Source organism: Psittacula echo (genome assembly GCF_963264785.1).
Source record: "Psittacula echo genome assembly, chromosome: 5".
NCBI classification, from domain to species: Eukaryota; Metazoa; Chordata; class Aves; order Psittaciformes; family Psittacidae; genus Psittacula; species Psittacula echo.
Genome location: NC_137739.1, coordinates 4,754,395 through 4,766,910, shown reverse-complemented (window position 1 = coordinate 4,766,910; position 12,516 = coordinate 4,754,395). Strand labels below are relative to the sequence as shown.

The 12,516-nt window shown below is 48.7% G+C and overlaps 1 protein-coding gene across 1 annotated transcript; it reads left to right on the top strand.

Moving 5' to 3' along the window:
• Positions 1 to 2,119: 2,119 nt before the first annotated feature.
• AMZ1 (archaelysin family metallopeptidase 1) lies at positions 2,120 to 10,576 on the top strand (the record flags this gene model as incomplete). Its single annotated transcript, XM_080617381.1, has 6 exons — positions 2,120 to 2,423; positions 2,996 to 3,163; positions 4,013 to 4,141; positions 4,443 to 4,606; positions 5,931 to 6,107; positions 10,007 to 10,576. 6 exons carry the CDS (start codon positions 2,120 to 2,122, stop codon positions 10,574 to 10,576), a joined length of 1,512 nt encoding a protein of 503 aa, XP_080473507.1.
• Positions 10,577 to 12,516: the final 1,940 nt, after the last annotated feature.

Here is a 12,516-nt window from a genome sequence, read left to right as displayed (position 1 = left end):
GAAATCTTGACCATAGGAAAACACAACTCTTTGCCCTAACCCAACTCAAAGCTCCTGATGACCCGGTGGGATCAGACTCTCGCTTCACCCTCACAAACTTGGGAGCAAGTCAGAAGTGCAGATTTAGGTGGTAAAACCCCAACAACCTCACACAAACTCTTGTTGCTACCCATAAGAACCATAAGGATTTGGGCATTTGGGGGCAATAAGAAGAGGTGGCTGAGAAAGCATCACGTCTTATTTCATTAATTGATGTATTTATATTTAATTTATGCTTACTTTAATATTTATATTTAATTAATATTTATTTCATTTAAACATTCATCAGATTAGGGCCCTTGCACCACTTCAGATTCCACCGTGTGTCTACTGTAAGCCTTTAACACTAGTGTAATACAAGGCTTGCACAAATAAACTGCTTACTTATCCCTCTCCCAGGCTGTATACCCTTAGTGCCAAAAAAGATCATACAAAGTGAGTTTTTTCTTAAGGACTGCTTATACATACACATATCTTCCCAAGGGTTAGATGTAAAGAGATTCAGTGTTCATTTTAATAGGCTGCCACCTTTCTCTTACAGTGCAAACCACCAGAGCCTTCTCTGTTAACTGAGGAAAGGCTTTGGCTCATGTTGGTACCATGTTTTAGGCATTGAATATCCTTGTTATGTTGCTGTCCCTGGGGACCACTGAATGACACTTATGTGACAGAGCCAGGCTGCAGACATACCTAAATTACAGCCTTAACCAGCTCCTCCTAAAAGCATTTCACCTGTGTTCAGTGATTGAATGATGCTGTTATAATGGGGATGGTCAGCCGCTGATACCTTTGCTTATCCACACAGAAAGCTTGTCTGGTTTCTTTTAGTTTAGTGTTAACTTGCCTAATAGAAGAAAACACTCCTAGAAAGGCTGCATTTTTGTGTATATATATAAAATACCTGTGTACTTTTCATTCTGCTGGATACAGCTGGAGCATCTATCTGTGGTAGGCAGCTTTGCCCAAAGTACTGCTCCAGAATACGCTAGTTCTACTTCGATCTCCTTACAGAAAATGACTGTCTTTGGACAAATCCAGCCACAGGGGCTTTGTTCCCTCTTTTTCTTCCCTTTCCCAAAGACATTTCCCATTGCAGCTTATGCACATAAGGAGACAAGTGCTTGGTTTCAGCAGCTTTGGAAAACACAGGCCCTGGAAAGGATGCTGGGGAGGATATTGCTGGGATGCTCTCAATTAATTTCCTTCTGCTTCAGGCTCCTGTTTGCTCTTTATTTACCCCTTCACATCATCACCAGCATCCTTGATGCTAACACAGTGGGACATGAAGTTTTCATGAGGCAATGTGATGGCAATGGGCCCGTACATATCTTGCTAGAGAGGCAACACCAGCAAGCACTTGTCTCACACCACATCCCACCTGTGGATCAGGATGGGCAAACCCTCTTATATCCTGCAGCCTGACAACAGTACAGGGAGCAGGCAGATATCCTGGTCAAAACCTGAGATTGGGGATTAAAAGCTATTAGAGGAAATTGTCAACAATGAACAACTGCTTTCACTGGTGTTGTTTAGGCTTCTGATAGATAGATGATAGATAGATAGATAGATAGATAGAGACCAAGATCTACTTCTTTCCTGTCATGGATTTACACCTTTGAGAGCCCCAAAGAGTGTGGTTTAGCCCAACAAAAAAGGAGCATCACCTTTTGATATCATACAAAGGCCAGTGCAGACAGTTGCACACACAAAGAAGTATTTTCCCTGTTACTGGGACTTCAGGATAAAGCACCAGGAAAAAAAGATATACATCGAACTGCTTCAGTGCAGACATCTGGTAGCAATACTGGGGCTATGCATTCTTGAGCACCATCTACTGGTACATTGTCCGTAAACCAGTGACATACACACGGAGAGCACCCTGCAACAGCTACTCAGGTAAGAGCATAGAGCTCCAGGCCAGCTCTGTGTACAGCATTTATAAGCTCCCCATCAACCCTTACAGCTGGGATCTTGGGCCAAACTGCTGGGAGAGCAAAGGGTGAAAAGGCTTCCAGGTCCCAGCCATGTGCTGATGCATCCCCTCCTGCAGGCAGTGCCGCAGCCGGTGGGTCCCTCCGCAATGCTGCAGTGCAAGCACGCTCAGGAGTTCAGCTTCGGGCCCCGGGCTCTGAAGGATGCGCTGATCTCCACCAACCCAGCCCTGCAGGAGCTCTATGCCAAGGCTTTCTCCAGGGCGGAGAAGCTGTTCCTCTCTGAAGCCTACAACCCGCAGAGGACGCTCTTCTGCACGCTGCTCATCCGGACGGCTTTCGACTGGCTCCTCAGCCACCCCGATGCACCTGAGGACTTTGAGATGTTCTATCATGCCATGCTGAGGAGGAAGCAGAGCTTCTATCGGAAGCACATTTACCTGCAACCTATAGGTAAGGTGGGCATCTTCACTGAGAAAATACAGGAGGGAGGAGGGTGATGCTGACATCCTCCTCGAAGGATGCAAAATGCAATTCCCATAGCAAAGGTAAGTGCATTACCAAAGGCTGTGACATGCCCCCAGTCCAGAGTCACAAACCATGATGACAGACCTACCCTGTAAATGGTATGTGTGCTCTTGGGTGAGATTTGCTATCCATATGTATCTATATGTAAAACAATGCTGGATAAAACAGCATTCCTGGAGCTCCATCCTTGATGGTCCAGTAAACTTCAGCTGCCTGTTGCCACATTAATCTTTCTGCACAACTTAAATAGGAGACGACCTTCCTAATGACAGAGTGAACTAATGCCTCAAGCCACCTCTCAGAAAGAGCCCCCTCTTCTCCTCCATGTCTGTATAACCCCCTAGAGACACCCATCACATCCCAGAGTAGACAGTTAACTTGAGAATGAACCAGTTTTCCTCTTCCTCCATTGCTGCAGCCAGCCCCCCAAAACCCCTTCAAACCCTATGGTTCACTCTGGCTTTAAGGAACTGATAATAGAGTTTCTCTTCTCTTAGACTTAATCGAAGGGCCTGCCGGGCTCTCCTTGCTGGATTCCCTTCAGAGCTGTGTTGAGTCTTTCTTCCTGGGTCTCCGTGTGAAGTGCCTTCCCTCCATCCCCATCTCTTCCATTCACTGCTGCTACCGCCACAGCCGGGACACAGACAGGGTGCAGCTTCACGCAGGTAAGGACCTGGGAACAGGGAGCCCATAGAGACATCAGATTGGCACAGGAGCACGAACCCTCCCTTAGGAAACGCCTGAAATAGCCCTTCATTGCCTGAGCAGGGAGGGGATGAGGAAGGGAGTGAAAAGGGCGGAATCCTGTTCCCATGGAAAACCCAGAACTTCGAGGCTGGAAACAGGAATAAAAACCAAATTGACTTCCATCATATTTTGCTCTGCTCTTTGTATTTCTCAGTGCTATTATGCTTAGGTCCAGCTCTACAAAGTGATCACATCAGCTCCATGGAAAGACGCTGTTGATTTGGTGTATTCCGAGTTCTCCCATCCCTTGTCCAGAGCCAAAGTAAATTAGAGGCCTGGGTGGTGCAGGGGGGGAACTCACCGGCCTCTCATGATAGGAGCTGTGGGTTCAAGTGTCACACAGCTCCCCAGGGACAGGGGTTTGTGAGCTGCCACACTCCTGCACAAACATCCATCCGGAAGCAGCTCTCTGCAGGTACCATGGGCAGCACAAACCCAGCTCTGCACCAATGTGACTACTCCAGCTCAGGTCTGAAATCCCTGCGGGGAAATTCCTTTGCTTCCAGGTGCTTATTTCCATGGGTTAATACTGAATTCCCCTTAGCTCTGTGCTCAGCACCACCTTCCAAGTCAGGCCTGCTCATACTCCAGTTTGAGGGGATGGATCTACACAGCCATAGTTCTTGATCCAAGATGCCAAATCCAGCAGCTCTGCCTATTTGTGGCTTGGATTACATCCTCCTCCCCATGAACAGCAGCAACTTTGGCTCTAGCACGCTTTAGAGGGATGCTTCATTTTAACACATATCTCTCTTGTATTTATCCAGATGGGATCCTGAATTTCCTGAAGAACAACAAGCCTATGGATGCCCTGTGTGTCCTTGGTCTTACTCTGCTGGACCTTTACCCATGTGAGACCTGGAGCTTCACATTCAGCAAATTCCTGCCAGGACAAGGTGGGTTTGGTGTCCTTAGGACAGCAGGCAGAGAAGGCAGCACTGTACCAAAAAGCCTTCCCTACAATAGCCAAACCTTATCCTTAACATCTTATTCACTTCCTAATAAGATGAACTAAGTTTTCCCAGTTCAAAAGAAGGAGAGCCAGGGCTCCTGATCCAGTCAAAGTAACTGAGGTGTTACAAACCCCTTGGGAAGTGCCTTACCACACCATATGTGCTCAACCGGCCTGTGCTACCTTTCCATGACGCCTAAGGAGAGATAAGGGAGCTGATGCCTAACTTGTATCTCTCTTCACAGAGGTGGGAGTCTGCAGCTTTGCCAGGTTCTCTGGGGATTTCCCCCAGGCTGGCTGCAGCAGCTGGAGCCCACTCACACAGAAGGAGCAGCCGTGCCAGGTCAGCAAGGAAAGCAGAGAGCGGGCACTGCCGCTCAGCGCCCAGGAGATGGTCCAGTGCTGTAAGGTAGGACCAGCCTCTGTACGCTGTATCTCTTGCTGTGTAGGGTTAAATACTCAGGGCAAAATCCATGTCTCAGACCAGCGAAGCAGGCGTGAGACTGCTCCTAGAACACACTGGCAATCACAGCTAAGTCCACACACTTAACACACGCGCACCGTATAGGCAACTCTTACTCCCCTTGCCACTGGAGCAAACCATAGTGCCAGCTGGATGGTGAGGCTACAGGACTTACCTTATGTCATGGAGCAGCAGTGAAACAAAATCCCTGCCCAGCTCAGGGTGTAATCTCACATATTTTGCTTGTCAGATGATGCACATGCAGAAGGATGTTAGCTGCAGACACAGTACATGGAGGTTAATCAGAGTATCATCTAGTGGAGCTGTGTGTTAACTAATGAATGGCTGGGAAGGGGTGACTGTGTCTACCTCAGGCATTGGTACCCATTAGGGGAGAGGACCACTTCCCAGAGCTGCCTGCACAGATGGATGAGAAAAACACCCCAGCCAAGTTTACATATAGGTAGATGCCATTAAACCCCATTCATCTCCAACACATCCTCTTCACCAGTGCTGTCCTCTCTCATGCCAGCTCTGCTTCCAATGTTTCTCCCAAAGCTGGCCCACATGGAGCAGCTACACCAACACCTTCAATGCCATTTCTCTGTGCCTCTTCTGGTGTTTGCTTGGGATTTTCTAGTCCGAGGTCTCTTCCTGTAGTAGTTTCAAATGATGTTTGGTGGCAAGGGGAGGAGGAGAGGAACCCTCCATCCTCAGCTTTTCCACAGTCACCAATTCCCAAGGCAGTCACGCTTGGCCAGCTGACTGCAGCTTAGTTTTTGCTTTGGCACAAACGATAAGAGCATCTGCTTTGGAAAGACCCAGATCTGTGACTGCCAACAGCATCTTACAGATTTCCCACATGGACTGTGCTGCTCTTTTCAGACCCCACTGGGACTGTTTTCCCCCTTAAAAACAAGGCAAAACAACAAAATAACCAAACCCATGCTGTGCTTGGGGAAGAGAGTGACAGCAGCACTGCCCTACGGCTCTCAACATGCTATCCACAGGGTCTTCCCATAGCTGCTTCTGAACAGGACACCCACTCGTGCTTTTCCACCATACAGACATGGATTTGGGGGTACCTGGGAAGAAGGGAGGATATTCCCCTTCTACCTCAGAAAAACCTAGGCTGGAGGACGGCCAGGGCTGAGCAACAAGTGAGTCAGACTGTTAGGCAGCAGGGGAAGTAGAGCAGCAAAGGAGGAAGAGGAGGAGGCAGAGCAAGCAGGACTGACCATGCACTGCTGTGATTTATGCTTTCCTGAAGGTGACCTGCCACGAGATCTGCCACTTGATGGGGCTGGGGACCTGCCGCTGGCTGCAGTGCATCATGCAGGGCGCGCTGAGCCTGGATGAAGCCCTGCTGCGGCCCCTGGAGCCGTGTCCCATCTGCCTTCGGAAGCTGCAGCACGTCGTGGGCTTCAAGCTCATCGAGCGCTACAGGGTGAGCATCAGCCCATCGGATCCCCCAGCCCCTTCGCAGGGCAAGGGGACACAGCAGGGAGCAGAACAGCTCACCCCAGAGCACGGCATTAAATATAGCAGCATGGTAAATGCAGATGCTCTCAGTGCAAGGTGCTAAGGGAGGAAGCTTACACCTAAACAAGGGTGATGTTGTACACATGGTCTGTGACTAATAGAACGGTTAGAGTTGGAAGGCACCTTAAAGATCATCTAGTTGCAACCCCATAGCACTTCACACAAGCTCTAGGGCTTCTGGCTGTTCATAAGGGACAGCGCAACAGCCCAATCATGTTTTGCTACTCCCAAAAATGAGATGGACAGGCAGATTTCACACCAGAGTGGCAGCAAGCACAGCAATTCCCACATCTCAATGCCCTTTCCTGTGGGACACTTTTTTTCTGCCTCTCTAAGGCTGCTGGTAACAGGGAGAAAATATGAAGCAGATACTTTGCTGCCATTCCTCTGTTTAATGATATGAGAAAGGATCCCAAATTATTACTCCCTAATAAGTGGAGGGTCCCTGACTCATCTTTGTCTCTTCTCTCCCACCCCTAAAACTGCTAACACCACAGTTAGACAGCATCAGGAATAGTGCTAGGACACCCTTAGCTCTAGAAAGCGTTTACTGCCTCTTCTGTCTAAAAAGCAGGATTTGGTAGCCAAATGGCTGCTGAATAGAAACAGCGGCATCATTCTCACTCAGCACCCTATTTTCTCCCTCGTTATGATTCCTGTCTGACACACATCATATTCAGAGGCAGGATTATCCATGCCTGCCTATTTTAAAGCCTGTGGGTTATATTTGTTATATATTGCAGAATGAGAATGGGGATGCCTCTAGTTTCATTCAGCTTGGAATCAGACACACAGAAGCATGGTGAAGGACAGGGAGGGGGGAAAAAACCAAACCAAACCATGCTTGTGTGGTTCTGCTGCTTGTCTGTGCAGTCCCATCTCTGACTCCATGGATGTTTGCTCCCTGCTTCTGAGAGGTGCCTAAATTGAGGAATGGATCCCGGTTCAGTCCAACACCCAGCCTGTCAGCATGCAGCTATTGCTTTCTAGAAGAGAATGGCCATCTGCAGTAAGCTTTTCTAGAAACCTTATTGCCCTTACACCTGCAGTAAATACAGCAATTGGCTCGGCATCCCCTGGTGACACTGAACACAGACCCGAAGGAAGGACACACTTGCCAAATGTCACATCTGCTTCCTTGATGCGAAAAGCTGGGCTAGATACAGTACAAACCGGTGTAAGAGTTGTGATAATCTCTGTAAAAGGCTTTGCTATAGCATTGAGAGGAAATACAAATGCCAGAGGCGAATTAAATAGTTAAGGAACCTGACAGAAGAGAGCACAAAGCATTTGGAGACAATACCAGACTGCAAAGGTACTTCCTAAGCATGATTTGAGAGGCCAAGTGCAAGTCTGAAGCCACGTTTCCCTTTGGAAAACTAGCACAGATCCTCCCCTGCCACAGAACAGCCCCAGACGCTCATAGTAAATACAGGAAATGCCAGACACAGAGCTGCTCCTCGCCAGGAGCAGGTAATGCTGCTGAAATGATTGTGTTAAGTCTGCGACTCAGACACAGCGATGGGCAGAAGAGCATGTGGGACAGGACAGGAAACCAGTCCTTATGCAGGAGGAAGAGCCCCTCTAGTTATTTATCTCAGTTGCACTCAAACACGCTCCAGTTTTGTATCGCAGCTGCTTATTCCAGCGGGAGTCATCTTGAAACATGACAGCAAATCAGTTCTTATGGTGTTTCCCCATCACAACAAGCGTTTCCACCTGCAGCTTCTGCAGCATCCCCAGGCTGTTCTGCACCTAGTAGAAGAAAGCTGCTCTTAGAGGCTGGGTTAGCTACATCCTTGCTGTGGTGTTAACCTCAATATCTGCTCTAATCTCAGTGCTGCCATGGCAGAGGAGCATGGAAACTGCGGCAAACCTGGAGCCCCTTGGGATGTCAGACAACAGGTTTCATTCTTGGTGACTTACCTGGGGTGGGCATCTACTTCAAATGCTCCTGCCTGCAGGCTAAACACATGAAGAGGTTATCCCTTCATAGCTAAATAGGAGAACACAAAAAGAGGCTGCAGCCCTACAAACCCTGCCCAAGTTTGAATCAGTAAGCCACCCAGTGAGAGACGGGACAGATTTTGGGGTTTTGGTAGTGATCTTGAGTCAATCATTCCCTCCTTCTGCCTTCAATAATCCAAACGGACTGTTCGAACATCCTCTTCTCCACAGCTTTTTCTTCTCTTGGGAACGGGGCTAAGCAGCATTTGCGATTCCTTTCCAGATTCATGACTCTTGGGAATTTCAAGAGACATTACAAAGTCATGGGTCAATTACAGCTTTCAATGAGCTTTGCTTTCCCCTTCCTTAGTCCAGTTCCTAGCGCAGCTTCTGGTGCCTCCTTTGTGTTTTAAATACAGAGGGAGGGAAGGGCTCTTGGAGGTGGGATCAGGCAGAAGAAAAGTTGTCCCTTTACATTTGTTCTTGCCGCAGAGGGAGGGGACAGGGTGGATTCCCTGGGCTGAAAGGGTCCATTTTGTTCTCGTATGAAATTCTTCCCCGAGGCTCCATGCACAGACTGAAATGAGCAACAGGGAAACAGGGCTCATGGCTCCCACCCACTCAATTTGAGCTCTTTATCCTCTCTGTCACTTGCCTAAAGAGAGAGCAGGAGAGAAGGGAAGGGGGAGGGAGCAGCGGGAAAAGGGAGCTCTGCAGGGCTTGGAATCTCTTGCTGCTTCTCCAGCAGCTCACCCCAAGCTGAACACGTACGGACTCAGCCACCAGGGTTAATACCCTGTCACCACTGCTTCCTAAAGCAATCACAGGGCTCTGCAAACATCTCAGCTGGGAGCTGCGGAAAGTAAAGATGAAGAAACAGGCCACAAGGGTGTGAAAAAGCTCAAAACCACATAAACCCCTCATATATGCCAACAAGGAAGACAAGGAGATCACCTTTTATCTAGTGATGACCAGAGTACTGCGATTCATTCCCCAAAGCATAAGGAATAAGTGTGCCAGAAGCAACCCATTATACACCCTATTGTAGCATATAATATTTAAGAAGGAAATGGTCTCAAACATTTTCCTTTCATTAGTTCTTTCCTGAAGCCTTCTCCCTTGTGCAGTTCAGCTCAAGAGGGGATGAGCTATTCTCAGGAATAAAATACACGTTAGCACAGGAGTTAGCATCATGGTGAAACAAGGTTCTTCATCACTCTCTCAGGAGCTTTTATAATGACACAGCTTCCTCTAGAGAGGCACTGGTTTGGCTCTCGTGGAGATCACATCCACATGGCAGGGAGAGATTTTGTGCCATTTTCTACCATCTTCAATAATAGAATCATAGAATAGTTAGGGCTGGAAAGGACCTTAAGATCATCCAGTTCCAACCCCTGCCATGGGCAGGGACACCTCCCACTAAACCATGTCATCCAAGGCCTCATCCAACCTGGCCTTGAACACAGCCAAGGACGGAGCATTCACAGCTTCCTCGGGCAACCCATTCCAGTGCCTCACCACCCTCACAGTAAAGAATTTCTTCCTTATATCTAACCTAAACCTCCCCTGTTTAAGTTTGAACCCATTACCCCTTGTGCTATTGCTACAGTCTAGTCGTACAATCCACATTTGACTGAAGGCAGCTCTGTCACAGATGCTAGCTCCAACAAAATGGGATGAGCAAGCCCCTGCTTCATAGGGTAACTATAAGTTGTGTGAACCCATCTTCTTGCAGACAGGACCATAGCATCTGCAGCTGAGTCACCCAAGGTGAATTTTCTTCTGGCAAACACTGGGAAAGGGGTAACTGTTTTCGGTCATTCCCCAAACCAAAGTCTTTTTCTCCTCTCACCACAGAAGCTCTACGCTTGGACGCAGACTGTATTGGCCACATGGCCAAGGCAAGAGTCAGCGGACCTGTCCGCCTCGGAGGACATCCTTCCCTTCAGCTCAGACTCTGGGATGTGCTGTGAGAACGACTCCGAGGCTGTGACCTCCTTGTCTGAGCCGCTGACACCAGACACGTGCAGCCAGGCCCTCTCCATCGGCCAGGACCTGGAGCAGGATGAACACTCGTGCTCGCTGGCGGAGGCGCACAGCCAGCCCCAGCTCACCGGGCACACCAAGTCCACGGATACCATCAAAGACTATGAACTGTGGCTGGAGATGTGCATTGCTGCCCTGGAGAGGAACGTCTCCGAGGAGGAACTGGCCCAAGTAGACAAAGCCGTGGATGCCCTGGCTAAGTGGGAAATGTTTACAGGACAACTGCCTGCTATGAAGAAGGACCTACCCTTTGCTAGGGACAGCAGCGGGCTACGGAAAGTTCTCGGAGACAAATTCTCCTCCTTGCGGAGGAAACTGAGTTCCAGAAAACTGTCCAAAGGGGAATCGTCCCCTCAGCGTTGGCGGTGGGAGGAAAACTAGGCTGGGTTTGCCTTTGGTTAGGCCAGCCTTGCCCCCACAGCTTTGGTTACATTACTGCCCTGCTTCTGACCTTTCCCACCACAAGTTGTTGCTGTCAGAGAGAAGCAGCAGCTCCCCACAGGAATAAAAGGTGTTTCTTTTTCTGAGATTGCTAACATAGTTTTGATGTGATCAGTTCTTCCCCAAGGGTTTTTTCCTGTCCTGGTCTAAGCGACGGCACTACTCCAAACCTACATCAAGTCCTGCGTAGGCGCTTCTATTTTCTTGCTATATTTCATTTGGTCTGAAGTCAGGCAGGAAGAGGTCCATGCTAAACACTCAACATGTTCACACAGAAGCTTGGGCCATCTGAACAAACAGATGCAAATCAAACCAGGGCAGATCTCCCATACACACAGCTCTCTGCTTAGCATTTCAGTTTGAAGCACAGATGAGATTTCTCCCTCCATAGTGAACGTTCATCTGCGTTGTGGTTGCTGCCCCATCAGCTGGAGGTCGTGCTGAGAGCAGGAGCACACAAAGGCTTGCAGCATACATAGCCGGGGAGATGGAGGAGGACAGGCACAGAATCAGTAAGTAAAGCAAAAAGATCCCTGGCAGCTCATCTGCCATAAAGAACAGTGTTAGTGATGACTGTCTTTTGGCGGACATTCAAGGGGATCTCCAGAGCTGCTTCAGTTCAAACAAAGCCAGGCTTGGAGCAGTGAGCTGTAACTACTCACATCCTCTGGAGATTGGCACAGGAGAGAAAAACCTTTGAAAACAGTCACACACTCACTGATCATTAACTTAGAGGAGGAATTACACATGCATTCCTCTCTTTCTGCCTTGAGAAGTGAACACGCTGGCCCTTCCCCTCTTCTCTGCTCCACAAGTCACCCATTGAGCAGGAAGGGGTGTTGCACTGGCACTGGGAGCTAAAAGAGCCTGCCTCCCCATCCCGGGGCACGCTGTTCCTCCAGCTATTTATAGAGAGAGCTCAAGAGGCCAATGGGTTTTCCAGTTCTGTAACAGCAACACACAGTGGAAAGTCGGCTCTCTCCATCCCCTGTTCACCCAGACCTCAGCACCGATAACACTCTCTGCAGCTCACAGCTACATGGCCACGCTCCAGATTGCTCCCATTTAAATACATCAGCGGGTAGCACTGGGTCCAGTTCAGCTAGGAGGAGAGGGAGGATGTTTCCCTTAGAGAACCTAATAGCTTTGGCTTTCCGGAGCACTTTGCCCTGTGCACTTGGAAGGCCTCAAACCATGCAGTAATCCTGCTACGTACATTTGGAGCGGGAAGGGAGAGGATCATTGGAAGACATCTGAGAAAAGCTTGAGATTAACACACGCAGGTGAGCAGGAAAGACTATCTCCCAGTAAGCTGCATTCCGGAAATACAAACGACTTCACATCCGTATGATTCATACAGGGAGGAAAAGGCAGTTTTGGCTTCGGGACCGATGACAGCAATTCCTGGAGGCATTTTTGCCAGCCTTCGCGCAGGCGCGGAGCTGCAGAACTGCTGCTGCCGCCCTCTCCTGGCAACATCAGCTCCATGGGTTTCTCATCCAAGACATTCTTCCCAGCAGCAATTTTCCAAGCAGATCCCGCTTGAATTACAAATCCATGTACTGCCCCCATGCTCACTCAGTTGTCCTAACAGATTTACTATTTTAAGCAAGAGATTACTGTTTGTTCAGCCTTGTTTGCTATTACTTGATTCTGCACTGAATCATTAGGATGAACTTTAGAAGCTTTCCAGAAAGAGGCCATAAACTCAGGATGACAATATTGCCTAAGGGAAGGGAAGGAGGCAGCCTTCTACCATAACGAAGCCCAAAGACAGCAGAGAAAGGGGGTGGCACAGAAACAAATTGAACTGGCAGAGGTCACATGTGAGAAACTCCTTACATGACACTTGGTTTACAGACCCATGTCGCTCTGCTACA